Source organism: Ahaetulla prasina, chromosome 7 (genome assembly GCF_028640845.1).
Source record: "Ahaetulla prasina isolate Xishuangbanna chromosome 7, ASM2864084v1, whole genome shotgun sequence".
NCBI lineage: Eukaryota > Metazoa > Chordata > Lepidosauria > Squamata > Colubridae > Ahaetulla > Ahaetulla prasina.
In genome coordinates this window covers 98,218,813-98,237,616 of record NC_080545.1, presented here as the reverse complement: position 1 = coordinate 98,237,616, position 18,804 = coordinate 98,218,813, and the positions used below count along the sequence as shown (strand labels likewise).

The window sequence follows — 18,804 nt, the reverse complement described above, 5'->3', positions numbered from 1 at the left end:
TTTTCGGGGCGGATTCAAACAATCTGCTAAACCAATGTTTTTTTCGACCGTTAAAGATGGGTGGGCCTTCAGTTCCCAGAATCCCCCAGCCGGCATGCTTTAAGGCGGGTGGACGATTGTGCCGATTCACTTAATAAGCTTGGCGAATGTCCTACAATCAGGCATGATCCAGTCAATTGTCTTGCAGTGGAAATGCTGGTGGCAATTCTGGTCGTAAGTTGAGGATTACCACTCACTCTCTTTCGATTAAAAATGGAAAGCGAAAAAGTCTAGAATTAAGAGAGCAACAGGGATCATTCATCCATCCATCCATCCATCCATCCATCCATCCATCCATCCATCCATCCATCCATCCAGCTATCTAGCTATCATCTATCTTTCTATCTATCTATCATCTATCTATCTATCTATCTGTCTGTCTGTCTGTCTGTCTGTCTGTCTGTCTGTCTGTCTGTCTGTCTTTCTGTCTGTCTGTCTGTCTGTCTGTCTGTCTGTGTCTATCTATCTATCTATCTATCTATCTATCTATCTATCTATCTATCTATCTATCTATCATCTATCTATCATCTATCTACTGTGTCTGTCTGTCTGTCTGTCTGTCTGTCTGTCTGTCTGTCTTTCTGTCTGTCTGTCTGTCTGTCTGTCTATCTATCTATCTATCTATCTATCTATCTATCTATCTATCTATCTATCTATCTATCTATCTATCTATCTATCTATCTATCTGAGTCCCTTGGGAGAAGGGCGGTATAAAAATTCAATAAATAAAAGAAATAAATAAATAAAAAATAAATATCTATCTATCTATCTATCTATCTATCTATCTATCTATCTATCTATCTATATCTGTCTGTCTGTCTATCTGTCTATCTATCATCTCTCTCCCTCTCTCCTATCACCCATCCATCCATCCTGTTACTCTCTTAATTCTAGATTTTTTTACTTTCCATTTTTATCTCTCTTTCTCTTTCTCTTCCTCTCTCTCAAGAGGGAGGTGAAGGTAATCCTCAATTTATGAACACAGTTAGAACCAGAATTTCCATCGCAAGACAATTAAGGGAATCATGCCTCATTTTATGACTTTTGCCAAGGTTATTAAGTAAATCTCCGCAGTTGTCACATATATGGTCTGGGTGACTCTGGTCCCGTTGTTTTAACTGAGAAATCAAAAGACATCTATTCTGTCAGTCCATGTAAGACCATGTGATGGATTATGCAACTGTGTGGGGAATTGAACCTGTGTCCCCGCCCACACATCTAGTCTTGCCCCATCACCAATAGACTTCATTGGGGCAATGAGGTCTATTGGGGTTGAGGTCTTTGGGTTGAACTCCTTGCCAAGCATCTGAAGTTTGATCACGTGACCATGGCAATGCTGCAACGGTCGTAAGTCACATTTTTCAGTGCCGTTGTAACTTCAAATGGTCACTAGGGTCTCTGTGACTCAGGCTGGTAAGACAGTCTGTTATTAACAGCAGCTGCTTGCAATTACTGCAGGTTCAAGCCCCACCAGGCCCAAGGTTGACTCAGCCTTCCATCCTTTATAAGGTAGGTAAAATGAGGACCCAGATTGTTGGGGGCAATAAGTTGACTTTGTATATAATATACAAATGGATGAAGACTATTGCTTGACATAGTGTAAGCCGTCCTGAGTCTTCGGATATAAATGCAAACAAAAAAATAAAAAAAAAATGAAAGGTTGTAAGTTGAGGACTACCTGTCTAGTGGTGAGATCCTACCGGTTTAACAACTGGTTCGGTGATTGCGTGCTTTGCCAGATGCATGCCCGTGCTAGACGTGTGTTACACGCACGTACGCAATTGAACAAAAAAATCACTGTTAGTGCTAGGGAATTAAAACAGCTGAGGTGCGGCAATCCACTCTCCCGTTCTAATCAGCTGCGAAGATAAAGGTAGAAAAATGCAGGGGCAGCCGGGCAGGCCTGGCTGATCATCGGAGCAAACCGGTTTGCAGCCAGCTGATCATTGGAGTGAACCGGTTCGCTGTCAGCTGATCGTCGGAGCTATCGGTTTGCCCAAACCAGTCCGAACCGGTAGAATCCCACCCCTGTACCTGTCCTTTCTAAGATAACTACCTGGAATGTTTATGCAGTCATGCCAAGTCTTTTAAACCCCGAGTTAGTGTATAGGGCACACTACACAATCTGTCTGGTTTTTACTATGGAGGTCCACTCTGTTGATCTCTATACGTTTGAGCCAGCAGGGAAAACCATGTTTCCAATTTGTCTTAAGGCGCTGCAGAGGCAAACATTTTGAACAGCGCCTAGCTATTCCCTTTAACTGGCTACCCCTCCCACCCCCCACTCCCATCTCTCCCCTTTCAAACATTCCTGGGTCTTAATTCCTTATTTTACTCCTATTCCAGTTTACACAGCTTGCTGATTGAGGATGGAGCCCGGGGGCGGGTGGGGCACTGACTGAGGCTTTTCTGTCTGGGCTATTTTGAGCGAACTCCGCTGCCCTCCAAGCGAGCCTAGATTAACTCATCTCTTTATGCTTTGGGGACAGATGAGCCCTCCCAGACCCGGTGGGTTGTTCTCTGGGTCTGCGGCTCTTGCTGTGAATCCGCTCCGCTTGGGAGAATCATAAGACATAAACCTCCCAACGGTAATTTTTTAAAGAGGCAACTCGGCTTCCTTGGTTTTTCTTTTTCTTTTTTAAGTTTTTTTATTGATAATGCAAATTAAAAAGGATGGACATAGCGTGACATCTCCGGTTTAAACATCTTCATCAAATTTTGTCATATAATTAGAATAGAGTAGAATAGAATAGAATAGAATAGAATAGAATAGAATAGAATAGAATAGAATATGGAATGGAATAGAATAGAATATGGAATGGAATGGAATAGAATATGGAATGGAATGGAATGGAATGGAATGGAATGGAATAGAATAGAATAGAATAGAATAGAATAGAATAGAATAGAATAGAATATGGAATGGAATGGAATAGAATATGGAATGGAATGGAATGGAATGGAATGGAATGGAATGGAATAGAATAGAATAGAATAGAATAGAATAGAATATGGAATGGAATGGAATAGAATAGAATAGAATAGAATAGAATAGAATAGAATATGGAATGGAATAGAATAGAATAGAATAGAATAGAATAGAATAGAACAGAACAGAACAGAATATGGAATGGAATGGAATGGAATAGAATAGAATAGAATAGAATAGGATAGAATAGAATAGAATAGAATAGAATTTTTTATTGGCCAAGTGTGATTGGACACACAAGGAATTTGTCTTGGTGCTTATGCTCTCTGTGTACATAAAAGAAAGATACTTTTGTCAAGAATTCTATCCTAATTAATACACTTCCTTATCTCTCTACATATTTACACTAATTATCACATTTCAAATACGTATATTCTTTCATCCCTATAGATTATTTTGATATCTAATTCAGCCGTATCTATCATAACGCATTAACACAAAAACTTCCAAGCATTTTACTCGTCAGTGGTCCTATATCTCACCATTTCTCCTCCTTTCCAGCCAATAGTAAAATTTGTTCCAGATTTCATACTACTCTGATTCATTTGGTTTTTCTTTTGAAGATGTTTCGCTTCTCATCGAAGAAGCTTCTTCAACTCGGAATGGATGGTGGGGAATGGAAGGATTTATGCTCCTTGCAGACAGCTGGTCATTTGCATCCTTTTTGAGAGTTGTTGAGGCCACTTGGAGGTTTGTCTACGTCCTCTGGGTCACCCGAGTGGGGCAAATGGGTGTGGAGCCTTCTTCGAACTATTGAAAGCACTTTATTGTGGAGCTGTGCTTACTGCGGGATGTTTTCTGCCCTGGCATTTTTCAATGCTGTTGTAACTTTGAACGGTCACTAAACGAACTGTTGTAAGTTGAGGACTACCTGTACTGGAAGACAGCTATCGTGTCACCCCAGTCCCTTCTTTTCGTTAGACTTAGATGTACCCAGTTCCCGCAACCATTCATTGTACGATTTTGTCTCTAGAGTTCTGATCGTCCTTTCTTCCCGCATCTTTCTCCCCCACTTTCCACCCAGGAGACCCCCGGTTGGAGAAGTGGATGAGAAGAAGCTGGGAATGACCCATTGCTTGAATCTGTGGGGTGTTTTGGGGTTCTGCTGTCCCCAAAGAGCTCTTGACGGGTCATTTAGGGAGTCCAGTCTTAACCGCCGATCGGCTGGGCCGCCTTGCGGCTTTATAACTTTGCAGGATGGCCGGCCCGTGAAATGAAAAATGAAAGAAAAAAAAAAGAGAGAGAAAAGGTCAAAAGACGAGAGTTATTGGAGAGTTGGCATGCCGGGGGCAGTGATGCTGAGGCTATTCATAGAGGGAATTGGAGGCTATTTTAGGCACATCTGGTCTTGGGGTCAAGGCGCAATCCAGTTGGTACAATAAGGTCTTTGTGTGGGGATGTGGTAATGGTCTTAGATTGGTCTCACTTCTGTCCTGGGGCCAAGTCTCCTATTTGGACCCACAACTGCAGTAACCACAAGGAGCTGGAGAATTCTTTCTTTCTTTCTTTCTTTCTTTCTTTCTTTCTTTCTTTCTTTCTTTCTTTCTTTCTCTCTCTCTCTCTCTCTCTCTCTCCTTTCTGTCTTTCTTTTCTTTCTTTCTTTCTTTCTTTCTTTCTTTCTTTCTCTCTCTTTCTTTTTTCTTTCTTTCTTTTCTTTCTTTCTCTTTCTCTTTCTCTCTCTCTCTCTTTCTTTCTTTCTCTTTCTCGTTTTCTTTCTTTCTCTCTCTCTCTCTTTCTTTTTTCTTTCTTTCTTTCTTTTCTTTTTCCCTCTCTCTCTCTCTCTCTTTCTTTCTCTCTCTCTCTCCCCCTCTCTCCTCCTCCTCCTCTCTCTCTCTTTCTCTTCTTTCTCTCTCTCCTCCTCCTCCTCCTCCTCCTCCTCCTCCTCCTCCTCCTCCTTTCTCTTTCTCTGTCTTTTTCCCTGACTGCAACTAAGTATAACTGTATCAACTTATGACCACTTGCTTAGCAGCCATTTGAAGTTACAATAGATCCCCCACCCCAAAAGCTATGTACGACACGATTTTGAAATTGTGACTTCTCCCTCTCTCCCTCCCTCTCTCCCTCTCTCTTTCACACACACCGCACACAGTCATTTTGGGCACTTGGCAACCAGCCCACATATACGGCCAATTTGCAGTGCCCCACAATCACGTGACCACAATTTACCCATTTTGTGAGAAACTGGCAATCACTTCCAGTTTTCAGCAAAGACACTCCGCTAGAAAACAACGGTTCACTTAACAACCTCGGCTTTGCTTAGGATGACGGCATTGCTTTACCGCTGCTGCATTTTCTTAACAACCAGCATGAAACAGGTTGTAAACTTGGGTTGCTCACACAGCCACCCGCTTTACAACACTCGCATGACTTACAACTGTCATTTCCAGACTCAGTTACGGTCTTAAATTAAGGACTAAAAGTCTAGAGTTACATCTAGGGCTGTTCTTAGATATGGTCACAGAATTCAAGATGGCGGGAGCATAAAAGCTCCGCCCCTAAAGAAGAGGCGGAGCTTCATTTGCAGTGTTGTGTCCGCCATCTTGATTTTTTTATTTATTTTGTCACAACATTATATACAAGCACATATAATGAAAGAAAAACAATAGAACAGGAATGGTAGGCACTTTTGTGCTCTTATGCACGCCCCTTATAGTCCTCTTAGGAATGGGGTGAGGTCAATGGTAGACAGTTTTTGGTTAAAGCTTTTGGGATTTTGAGAAGAGACCACAGTCAGGTAGTGTGTTCCAAGTATTAACTGTTACAGAAGTCATATTTTCTGCAATCAAGATTGAAGCGGTTAACATTAAGTTTGAATCTATTGTTTGCTCTTGTATTATTGCGATTGAAGCTGAAGTAGTCTTTAACAGGAAGGACATTGCAGTAGATGATTGTGTGTGTTAAACACAGGTCTTGTCGGAGTCGGCGGAGTTCTAAATTTTCTAATCCCAGGATTTCAAGTCTGGTGGTATAAGGTATTTTGTTGTTTTCAGAGGAGCGGAGAACTCTTCTTGTAAAATATTTCTGGACGCATTCAATTGTATTAATGTCAGAGATGTGGTATGGGTTCCAGACAAGTGAGCTGTATTCAAGAATTGGTCTAGCAAACGTTTTGTATGCTCTGGTTAGTAGCGTAGTGTTTTTGGAAAAGAAGCTGCGTAAAATTAGGTCTACAATTCTTAGAGCCTTTTTTGCTATGTAGTTGCAATGGGGTTTGGCACTTAGATCATTTGATATGAAAACTCCAAGGTCTTTAACAGGGTGGGGGTCATCTGTAAGGTAATGTCCATCAAGCTTGTACTTAGTGTTTGGGTTCTTTTTTCCAATATGTAAGACTGAGCATTTGCTGGTTGAGATTTGGAGTTGCCAAGTTTTAGACCAATCGGATACAAAGTCAAATTTGTGTTTTTTTTTTACTGTGTCCCACAGTCATCGCTTCTGACACATCCTTTATTTTCTCACAGCCCAACTGACATGTCCTCATTTTCAGTTTTAACTTCCTTTCCCATCTTAACAAATTGTGTCCTCGCCAACAGATCCGTGATCTCTAAATGAAAACGCACCCCCCCAAAAAAATATGATTACCTTCTGTTGTGGTTTTAATTTTTAAAAGCTCGTTTATTTGCGTGCACGCCGCGGTGTTCAGGAGCCCAAGTTGCAATTTTGACTGGGAAACAAAATAATAATTATGCTAATTGCTCCTTGGCAGAGGGAACTCTCTGCGCTAGGTTTCCTGACGCACCTGGGCTGGCTCTGAGACATGTGTGCGAATTTCACACCCGCCGATCCGGAAGTGGGGCTGAGTACCTGAGGCTTTTTGTCTGAGTGGCATTAAAGGGAGCTGGCCGCTGAAGCCGCAATTACCTCCCAGCTCCTCATTTCGTGTCTTTTTAATTGAAGCCATCTGAAAAACCCTTTTGTTAAATTGGAAAAGGGCAACAAAATATTTCCAGCGAATGGAAATAAACATTAAACATCGGTGTCTCTGGTAGTGCAGATAGACTGTGTTTATATACAAATGGTTTGCCCTGTCAGTGTTGGTGGGAGCTACCAACACCAAGGACACTCCCACCAACGCTGATAGAGAAAGTCAGTGCATTGTGTATTTAAATAGAGAGCAAACCTCACTCCCTTCCAGCACTGATGCTATTATCTAGTTGGGTCATGAAATGTCTGCAAGAAAACAACTAAGCTCAGAGACCACAGAGGACCCCACAGTCCTCCTCCTCCTCTTGCTACTCCTCTTCCTCTTCCAGTGAGTCCTTCCTTCTCATTAGGTGGCCAAAGCATGTTCTGTCCTCCCTCGCCTCCGTCCGAGTGATGGCTTAATTAGCCGTCACTATCAGCTCTGGCAGCAGAATAGCCAGCGTCTGCCAAGAGCCTCCGTTATCTTCCTTGACGCTGGTGAGTCACCCAGAAACAAACTTCAGCTCTTAATTTGCCTGCTATGAAGAGACACAGCAGCTCTGGCTGCCTTTTATATCCTGTGGAGTGTGGCTCCATGACTCAGCACTTCCTAGGCCTGCCCCACCCTTGCTTCTGTTGTTCCCTCCTCTCCTGCCTACGAAACCAAGCTGGGTCAGCTGGGTCTGCAGACGTTGCCTGGGGGGGGAAAGAGTCAGGGGATGGAGGCCTCGTTATCTCTTCAACCTGGCCTGTTTCTGGATCCTGGAGCTGAGTCAGGCAAGCTGGTGCTCCTGAGGTAAGTCCTGATGGCCCTTCCCCCTCATTGTCCAAGTCACTTTCTGGCAGCAGGCCCGGCTCGGGGGGCGCAGACACAACAAAGCATTTGAGTTTCCTCTTCAGGATCTGGCCTTCTAAAGAGCAGTCAGGGTTGATCACCTCTAGGACTGACCGGTTGGATGGCCTTGCAGTCCAAGGGACTTGCAGGAGTCTTCTCCAGCACCAGAGTTCAAAGGCCTCGATTCTTTGGCACTCAGCCTTCCTCATGGTCCAACTTTCACAGCCATACATTGAAACTGGGAAAACCATAGCCTTGATTATACACACTTTTGTTGGCAGGGAGATGTCTCTGCTTTTTAATATGCTATGATTAGGGGACTGGAGGCTAAAACATAAGATGATGGTTGCAGGAACTGGGTGTATCTAGTCTAATAAAGAGAAGGACTATAGGGTGATATGATGACTGTCTTCCAATATTTGACGGGCTGTCACAGAGAAGAGAAGGTTAAGCTGTTCTCCAAAACACAAGGGGGACAAGATGAAATGGGTGGAAACTAATCAAGGAGAGAAGCAACCTAGAACTAAGGAGAAATTTCTTGACAATGAAGACAATTAATCAATGGAGCAGCTTGCTTCCAGAAGTTGTAGGTGCTCCAACACTGGAAATTTTCAAGACGAGATTTATCCAGAATGCCATAGTGTCTCCTGCTCAAGCAGGGGATTGGATTAGAAGACCTCCAAGTGTTGTGTCTGCGCCCCCCGAGCTGGGCCCCCTGCCAGAAAGTGACTCGGGAAGTGAGGGGGAAGGGTCATCAGGACTTACCTCTGGAGCACCAGCTTCCCTGGCTCAGCTCCAGGAGCCAGAAGCAGGCCAGGTGGAGGAGATAATGAGGCCTCCATCCCCTGACTCTTTCCCCTCCCAGGCCACACCTCCAGACCCGGCTGATGGCAATCAGGCCTGGCTAAACCCTAGGTTTCGTAGGCAGGAGAGGTGGGAACAACAGAAGCAGGGGTGGGGCAGGCCTAGGAAGTGCTGAGTCATGGAGCCATACCCCACAGGATATAAAGGCAGCAAGAGCTGCTGTGCCTCTTCATAGCAGGCAAATTAACTGCTTAACTAGAGCTGAAGTACTGTTTGTTCCTAGGTGACTCATCAAGAGAGATAATCAGGGCCTCTGGTGGCTCAACAGACTAAAGCAGTCTGTTATTAACAGCAGCTGCTTGCAATTACTGCAGGTTCAAGCCCCACCAGGCCCAAGGTTGACTCAGCCTTCCATCCTTTATAAGGTAGGTAAAATAAGGACCCAGATTGTTGGGAGGGCAATAAAAGTTGACTTTGTATATAATATATAAATGGATGAAGACTATTGCTTAACACAATGTAAGCCGCCCTGAGTCTTCGGAGAAGGGCGGGATATAAATTCAAATAAAAAATAAATAAATAACAGAGACACTTGGCAGACGCTCGCTAATTTGCTGCCAGAGCTGATAGTTGCCGGCTAATTAAGTCATCACTTGGACTGAGGTGAGAGGGACAGAACACCAAGGTCCCTTCTGATCTTATGATTCCAGATTCTATATTCTCTTTGTATCCTTTGTCTAACAAATCTAACATCTCTACCAAACTCCAGGGTCTCATCTACACATTGAAGATGGTTTGCCTAGATCTCTGTTCCTCAACCTTCACCAGCTGACTTCAACTCCTAGAACTCCCCAGCCAGCTCGAGCAGCCACTCGCAATACATCAGCAACTAGCTGGGGAATTCTGGGAATTGAAGCCCGCAGGTCTTCAGGTGGTCAAGGTTGAGACACCCTGGTCTATAGTTGTTCACGGAACAAGTAACCTTTCTGTGAAATGCTACCCTGGCATTCTTCACCTTTCATCTGCTAATTAGCGCTTTGAGGTTGTTCTCTGGGACTTCTTGTCTACGTTGCTGAGATCCTTGGTGCCAACATGAACTTGGGACTACCAGCTCCTCTCTTGCATTATCCAATAGGTTGTCCAGATCAGGAGGGCCACTTTAAGACTTGCCAGCATGGTTAGCTGAGGAATTCTGGGAGTTGAAGTCCACAAGCCTTAAAGTGGCCATGTTTGGAGACCCCCTGATGGACCCTGATGCCTATAAACTTTGCATCGGGTTGATCAATTTCATTGCATTCGACCTGTTCGTCATAAGCCCTTCTATTTGTGTTTCTAATTATCCAATCACTCAAAACCAAGAGTCCTCAGCTCCCTGGAACAGCATAATTAGCATAATTAGTACAAGAAGATGGGTGTTCCTCTCTCCAACATTGCCTCTTCTGTAAGCAAAGCTCCTCAACATGACATTATTCTTCTCAGAGACTCTCTTCTCCTACCAAGCGAACAGGAGCCATCATCTCTGCAGTTGGAAGAAGCTGTCATAGCCTAGAGCCATGATGGCGAACCTTTTTGCCATCGTGTGCCAAAAGCGAGGGTCGCACAAGGGGGGGGGGTGTTGCACGTGCATGTGCCCACACACATTTCAATGCACCCTGCCCCCCACGCATGCGTGCGCGACCCTCTTCACTCCCCCCGCTTTTGGCATGCAATGGCATGGTGGGCCTGTAGGCCCATTTTTTGCCCTCCCTAGGCTCCAGAGCCTTTCTAGAAGCCTGGGGAGGGTGAAAACGACCTTCCTCACCCTCCCAGAGGCCCTCCGGAGGTGGGTTTCCAATATTCTTACGACCGGTTCGCCTCTCGCATGCACCTTCCATGCATACACCTGGCTTTCCACACATGCTCTTTTCTCTCTCGTGTGCCTCCATGCATGCATCTGGCTTCAAAAACGTGCCTAAATAGGACAGCATAGAGCCAGGGGAGGTGGGTGGGCCCCGCGATCTCCAGTACCTCTTCGCCCGAACTGGTACGAACCAGCTGAATACCATCTCTGGTTCCATGATCCCCTTTTGCAACCTTCCGACACGCAAAGTCAATGAGGAAGCCAGATTCACTTAACATACTTATTTAACAGCTGCAGTGAAGTGAGGTGCGGACTCCAGAGCCTCCAGAGACTGATAGTAGTGAGGCAGAGGAACAGGAGGAGCCCGTTCCTAATGCATGCATGAGAAGAGCTGACAGAAGGCAAAAGCAGCTCAAGCAAAAAGGACAACTTGGGAGTAAGGCCAAGAGATGATTGGCCCCTCCCATCAGGCTTAAAACAGACCAGCAACGGCGTTTGGTCTTTGCCAGAAAACAACGTCTTCTGCTTCGTCTTCTGCTTCGTGTATGTCTTTGTTTTTGTGGCTTCTGGACGTTTGCCAGGAAGGGCCTTTGGCAGTTTGCCTAATTGGACTAAGGTTTGTGAGATAACTGAAGAATTTGTGTTAGGAGGCATTTGTTTTACTTTGAGTTGAACGACGCTGGGAATGAAGTAATTCCCCACTGTTCGAATAAAGTTTGTTTTTCCATGGACTAAGTTTATTACTACCTACTTGGGCCTGGGTCACAACAAATACATAATCAGTCATTCAGTGTATCTTCTAGGTGTTTCTTCTGTGACTTCTTGCTCCTCCTGTCTTCATCATTTCTTGATTCCACCCATTCTTTTATTATAACATTCTTCCCATAATTCATTTATTATAACATTTTCTTATTTACTATTAATACATTTATCTATAGCTCTTCTCTAACCAATTGTAAAACTGTCGCCATACCTTGTAATATTCCGAATCCTCTCTTTCTTTAATTATCAAAGTCAATCTATTCATTTCTGCACAATCTAATATTTTCTTAATTACTTCTCCCTCTGTAGGGATTTTTTCCGCTTTCCATCTTTGTGCAAATACTATCCTCGCTGCAGTTATTACATGTATAATCAAAAATATCTTTTCTTTACTAATTTTCTCTGGTAGGATCCCGAAGGGGAACAACTGAGGTTTTAAATCAATATGTTGTTCAAGCATTTCTTTTAACCATGTTTTGATTCTAATCCAATAATTTCTCATATGATATTACTGTATATCTTGGTGTCCAGTATGAGCAACTGGCTCATATTTGTGATGATCAGATTCACTTAACAACCGCATTACTAACTTAACCAATGCAGTGATTCACTTAACAACTATGGCAAGAAAGGTTGTTTAATGGGGGCAAACCTCACTTAGCAACAGTCTTGCTTAGCAACATAAATTTGGGGTTCAGTTGTGATCTTAAGTTGAGAACTACCTGTATTAGTTATTATTGGTGACTATTCTTTAGGAAAGGGAGGTGGCTTAGTGGCTAAGATGCTGAGCTTGTCGATCGAAAGGTCGGCAGTTCAGTGGTTCGAATTCCTAGTGCTGCATAATGGGGTGAGCTCCCATTACTTGTCCCAGTTTCTGCCAACCTAGCAGTTTGAAAGCACCTAAAAAATGCAAGTAGAAAAATAGGGACCACCTTTGGTGGGAAGGTAACAGCGTTCCGTGCGCCTTTGGCATTTAGTCATGCCGGCCACATGACCATGGAGACGTCTTCAGACAGCGCTGGCTTTTCAGCTTTGAAACGGAGATGAGCACTGCCCCCTAGAGTCAGGAACGACTAGCACATATGTATGAGGGGAATCTTTACCTTTATTCTTTAGGAACTGGTTAACTTAAAAACTGCTTCTAACTTAACCCTGGTAAAAAGTCTATGTTGTGCCTTGTCCTCTCCCCTCTCTGCAGCCGGGCCCCTCTCATCTCCTGTTATCTCAGCCAGGGACTGATAGTGCAGATGAACGGCCTGGCATGCCTCCAGCCCCCAGTCCTGGCACCATGCTCGGACAGACTGAGCAAATAAACCCCTCCCCCACAGCATGTGAGCCTGAGGAGCATGAAGCCAGTCATGAGCTGGAATTGCTGGCAGCTGGGACAGATCCCCGCTTCTGGAGAATGGAGAGGCGACGTCAGCAAAAGGAAGGGAAGGGCAGGCCCGGATAAGTGCTGAGTCATGGAGCCACACCCCATGGCCTATATAAAGGATCTGCTTTCTGGCATTCTTTGAGTCAGGCAAAGTCTAATCTGGTTGCTGAAGTCACACCTTGGATTCCTGCTTGCCCTGAGAACTCTGACAGAACTTTGGCAAAGCTGCAGGGGCTTCGTGGCCACGCTTGATACAGACTTCCCCGACCCGGCTGTCAGAGGAGGAGTGGGACACAACAGTCTGGTTTCAAATCACCGCAATAGATTGATATAAACTAGATAGACTTTTTGTACCATGGATGTATTCCAAGACCTCTGGGCTAATGAATTTATTTTCTCTTAGGAAAAAAAAATCAATCATGACCTTGCTGTTTTTATTTATGCCTGGCAAATTATGCCAAAAAGCCACTTAGGAAACACCAGAGAGTAAAACTCCTGGCTTGTAAGAAATGCAATTCCTCCCCCCACTTTTAGGAAATGAAACATTTTATAATGCACAGTGTAGATGATATTTTTGCCTGGAGCCATGTGTTGGAAAGTGTGATTGTAGCCAAGACAGGCATTGAAGTTTGTGGTGCATTAAGATTCTGCAGGTCCCTGGAAACCTGACACTGATCCTTTGATCTCCGGGCTGGAATGTGCATGTATGAGTTTGTGTAATAAAAGAAGAAAAGAAACCTAAATAGCCGCGGACATGAAAGCCAATAAATTTGAGGAATTTCGTTCTGTTTCTGCCTAAATTACCTCTGAATAAAAGTCTCTTGGCTACAAGGTTAAAGTTCCCCTGTTGGGAATTGTAGAGGTATAATAACCCATAAAAATCTTTGCATGACTGACACGTGAAGGTCAAGGGGAACCCAATTCTAAACGCCAGTTTCTCGATCTGCCTCCCCTTATGGGGCTGGGAGGTCTGCTTGGAGAAAGCTATGCACCCTCCTCAAGCTTCATTCTTACCAAGAAGGCTTCATAAATGTATCCTTAAAAATCCCAGAAGTTTCATTTAGAGATTTTACTTAATAATTTTTGGGTGTTTGATACAGATGTTGTCGTAATCCAGGTCTCTCTCTCTCTCTCTCTTTCTCTCTCTCCCTCCCTCCCTCCCTTCCCTCTTATTCCTTCCTTCTTCCCTTTCCTACACCCTCTAAATTTCTTTCTTTCTTTCTTTCTTTCTTTCTTTCTTTCTTTCTTTCTTTCTTTCTTTCTTTCTTTCTTTCTTTCTTCCTTCCTTCCTTCCTTCCTTCCTTCTTTCTTTCTTTCTTTTCTTCCTTCCTTCCTTTCTCTTTTTCTTTCCCTCCCTCCCTCCTTCCTTCCTTTCCCCCTTATTCCTCCCTCCCTCTCTATTATACTCTCTAAATTCCTTCCTTCCTTCCTTCTTTCCTTCCTTCCTTTCTCTTTTTCTTTCTCCCCCTCTCTCCCTCCCCCTTATTCCTCCCTCTCTCTCCAATACACTCTCTAAATTTCTTCCTTCCTTCCTTCCTTCCTTCCTTCCTTCCTTCCTTCTTTCCTTCCTTCCTTCCTTCCTTTCTCTTTTTCTTTCTCTCCCTCCCTCCCTCCTCCCTTATTTCTCCCTCCCTCTCCAATACATTCTCTAAATTTCTTCCTTCCTTCCTTCCTTCCTTCCTTCCTTCCTTCCTTCCTTCCTTCCTTCCTTCCTTCCTTCCTTCCTCTTTCTTTCTTTCTTTCTTTCTTTCTTTCTTTCTTTCTTTCTTCCTTCCTTCTCTTTCTTTCCTCCTCCTTCCTTCCTTCCTTTCCCCTTATTCCTCCCTCCTCTCTAATATACTCTCTAAATTCCTTCCTTCCTTCTTTCCTTCCTTCCTTTCTCTTTCTTTCTCTCTCTCTCTCCCTCCCCCTTATTCCTCCCTCTCTCTCCAATACACTCTCTAAATTCCTTCCTTCCTTCCTTCCTTCCTTCCTTCCTTCCTTCCTTCCTTCCTTCCTTCCTTCCTTCCTTCCTTTCTCTTTTTCATTTAGAGATTTTACTTAATAATTTTTGGGTGTTTGATACAGATGTTGTTGTAATCCAGGTCTCTCTCTCTCTCTCCCTCCCTCCCTTCCCTCTTATTCCTTCCTTCTTCCCTTTCCTACATCCTCTAAATTTCTGTCTTTCTTTCTTTCTTTCTTTCTTTCTCTCTTCCCTCCCTCTTTCTTTTTCTTTCATCTTTCTCCCTTCCCTTCCCTTCCTTCCTTCCTTCCTTCCTTCCTTCCTTCCTTCCTTCCTTCCTTCCTTCCTTTCTCTTTTTCTTTCCCTCCCTCCCTCCTTCCTTCCTTTCCCCCTTATTCCTCCCTCCCTCTCCAATATACTCTCTAAATTGATTCCTTCCTTCCTTCCTTCCTTCCATCCTTCCTTCCTTCCTTCCTTCCTTCCTTCCTTCCTTCCTTCCTTCCTTCCTTCTTTCTTTCTTTCTTTCTTTCTTTCTTTCTTTCTTTCTTTCTTTCTTTCTTCCTTCCTTCCTTTCTCTTTCTTCCTTTCTCGCCTTCCTTCCTTCCTTTCCCCCTTATTCCTCCCTCCCTCTCTAATATACTCTCTAAATTCCTTCCTTCCTTCCTTCTTTCCTTCCTTCCTTTCTCTTTTTCTTTCTCTCCCTCTCTCCCTCCCCCTTATTCCTCCCTCTCTCTCCAATACACTCTCTAAATTCCTTCCTTCCTTCCTTCCTTCCTTCCTTCCTTCCTTCCTTCCTTCCTTCCTTCCTTCCTTCCTTCCTTCCTTTCTCTTTCTTTCTCTCCTCCTCCTCCCTCCTCCTCCCTCCTCCCTTATTCCTCCTCCCTCTCTCCTCCTCCTTCCTCTTATTCCTTCCTTCCTTCCTTCCTTCCTTCCTTCCTTCCTTCCTTCCTTCCTTCCTCTTTCTTTCTTTCTTTCTTTCTCTCTCTCTCTCTCCCCTCTCTCCCTATAATACACTCTCTCAATTTCACTCACTCACTCACTCTGTCTGTCTCCCTCCCTCCCTCCCTCCCTCCCACCCCTCTCTCTTTCTTTCTGTTTCCTTTCTCTTTCTGTCTCTTTCTGACTCGTCTCCTGTTCTAGAAGCTGAAATAAGCTAGAGACTAGTTTTATTACCAGAGGGAAAAGTACAAATCTCTTTATTAGGATTTCTCATGAGAATTGTGGGTTCGGCTGTGTTTAGTTATCTGAAGAGGTATGTTTAAAGCAGGTTTGAGCAGCAGCGGAGGCATATGGCAGCATTTGCTTCAGGCACAGACGCCATCTTGTCTGGCTCCTCAAATGCTACTATTTGGCCAAGTTTGTTGTTGTTTTTTAAGCAGCTTTGTACTCCAGTCATTGCTGCAAGGTGGGCATCCAAATAAATTATTCAAATGTCTAAATAAATAAGCAGATATATATTTTTTACTATTTTGTGTGAGGGAGAAAGAGTGGCAGAACCTGGGAGGCGGAGTGAAGAGAGGGATCCGCCTAAAATCCCTACATAGCCAGAAACACAACCAGACTTTCCTTGAGTGCTGTTAGCCCTTCTCTAATTCTACCCAGGTGCCGATTGCTAGTTGAGTAGATTCCTGTGCAGAGACTTTTAGCGATAAATAAGTTTAATTGAGCCTTCACGTGGGGACCTCATCTTCCGTGCCTCACAGTTTGTACGTATTCGTAAGGAAAAAAGTTACCGCGATTTTAATCCCTGCCTAGCCTTAAGAGAATAATAAGAGTTGGAGGAAACCTTGGAGGTCTTCTAGTCCAACCCCCTGCACAAGCAGGAAACCCTATGCCTGTGATGGTGAACCTATGGCTCCCATGCCACAGGTGGCACGGGTAGCCATTTCAGTGGGCACGCGAGCTCAGCTCCGGTGCGCCAGCTGATTTTCGGGCCTTCTGGGCCCACCAGAAGTAGGGAAAGAGGCTCTTTCCTGCCTCCAGAGGGCCTCAGGATGGGAGGAAGGCCCGTTTTTCTTCCTCACCTGGCTCCAGAGACTCTCTAGGAGTCTGGGGAGGGTGAAAATGGCCTTCCCCACCCACCGGAGGTCCTCCGGAGTAAAAAAATGGCTTGTTTGCCAACTGTTGCCTCCGGGGGAGGGAGGAGAGGCCATTTTTTCTCCTCCCCAAACTCCTAGAGAAGCCCTGGAGGTTGGGGACAGCAAAAAACGGGCCTTCCGGTCCCCACCGGAAGTTGGCAAATGGGCTGTTTCGGCCTCTGGAGGACTTCCGGGGAGGTGGGGAAGGCCATTTTCGCCCCCCCAACTCCTAGAAAGGCTCTGGAGCCAAGTGAGAGAGAAAAACAGGCCTACTGGGCCATCGCGTGCCAGGAGTGGGGGGAGCGGGGGGGGAGTCACACATGCATGCGTGGGGGTGGGGCACATAGAACTATGGGTGTGGGCACGCGCACACGTGACCCCCCCTCCTCCTGGCACGCGATGGCAAAAAGGTTAGCCATCACTGCCCTGTACTATTTCAGACAAATGGTTGTCTTGAAAACCTCTTGTGGTGGAGCACCCACAACTTCTGAAGGCAAGCCGTTCCACTGATTAATTGTTCTCACTGTCAGGAAATTTCTCCTTAGTTCTAGGTTGCTTCTCTCCTTGAGTAGTTCCCACCCATTGTTTCCTGTTCTACCTTCAGGTGTTTTGGAAAATAGGTTGACCCCCTTCTTCTTTGTGGCAGCCCCCTTAGATATTGAGCAACAACTATCATGTCACCCCTGATCCTTCTTTTTATTTGACTAGACCTACTCAATTCCTGCAACCAATTTTTCATATCTTAAATAGCATTTGATGGGATACCAGCATTTGATAGGATACCAACCCATTTGCTTTATATTAACATAAGCAGAGTTTTGATCAAACAGTTTCTTAGAACAGAATAGCTCTGTTGTGTCTGCGCCCCCCGAGCCGGGCCCCCTGCCAGAAAGTGACTTGGAAAGTGAGGGGGAAGGGCCATCAGGACTTACCTCTGGAACACCGGCTTCCCTGGCTCAGCTCCAGGAGCCAGAGGCAGGCCAGGTGGAAGAGATAATGAGGCCTCCGTCCCATGACTCTTTCCCCTCCCAGGCCACGCCTCCAGACCCGGCTGATGGCAATCAGGCCTGGCTGGACCCTAGGTTTCGTAGGCAGGAGAGGCGGGAACAACAGAAGCAGGGGTGGGGCAGGCCTAGGAAGTGCTGAGTCATGGAGCCACACTCCACAGGATATAAAACCAGCGAGGGCTGCTATGCCTCTTCGTAGCAAGCAAATCAACTGCTTAACTAGAGCTGAAGTACTGTTTGTTCCTGGGTGACTCATCGGCATCAAGGGAGATAACAGGGTCACTTGGCATACGCTCGCTAGTTTGCTGCCAGAGCTGATAGTGCTGGCTAATTAATCCATCGCTCGGACGGAGGCGAGGGGGGACAGAACAAGCTCTATCTCCTTTAAACATCTTGGACATAACAAAACTTGGTCCTGATTCCTTAATGTTCTCCAGGTAAATGGACTTGACAAGACCTAGAATTCTCACATTACGTTCGTCTTTCCTTCCTTTTCTTTTCGTCTTAGCTGTTAACCATCGATGACAACTTCTGCGGTCTGGATATGAACGCCCCTCTTGGAGTGTCTGAGATGGTACGAGGACTGCCCATCTTCACCGAAGACCAGGACAGGATGACCTCGGTCATCGCTTACGTCTATAAGAACCATTCGTTGGCCTTCGTGGGTACCAAAAGTGGCCAGTTAAAGAAGGTAGGATTTGGCTTTTCCGAAGTCGTGGTGGCACGCCGCAAGTTGAATTCGTTAATGGTCTTGATCGACGGAAGGATGAGCTTCTGATTTCCAAGGATTGTTGTAGTTTTGGTGAAGCTCTGCTAGGGGTTTGACGAGAAAGTTGTTCTCTGAAAATCAGTCAATGTGTGAAGGAGAAACCTTGAGATCTGTCTAGTTAGCTAGGTTCTAGATTAGTCTTTTGTGGTTTGGAATGGTGGCGTTTAAATCAACATGGAATACGACTGGAGATATGGGACAAGTAAATTTTATTCCCATTTTTCCCCCCAGAGTATGGAAAAGAAGCTGATCTTATCGAGGTTGGTGTTGTATTTGTTATAAGAGTCATGGATGTACATTTGGACAATTAACCTAAAGTTTGGTGGGCCACTAAAGACTTCACAAATTGTCAGTGGCGTAAGTTATCTTGTGTCTAAGCTCAGCGCAAACACACATTATGGCCCACCAGAGTGTATTTATTGATGCTCCAAGAGTTTATTTATTGATTATCCAAGAGTTTA

At 44.8% G+C, this 18,804-nt stretch overlaps 1 protein-coding gene across 1 annotated transcript in view; it reads left to right on the top strand.

The window, feature by feature from the left end:
• PLXNA4 (plexin A4) overlaps nt 1-18,804 on the top strand; it is a 703,335-nt gene that overhangs the window by 117,916 nt on the left and 566,615 nt on the right. The window contains exon 4 of the mRNA XM_058190650.1: nt 18,083-18,265. Coding sequence (XP_058046633.1) covers nt 18,083-18,265 — 183 coding nt within the window. The remainder of the gene's footprint in view (nt 1-18,082; nt 18,266-18,804) is intronic.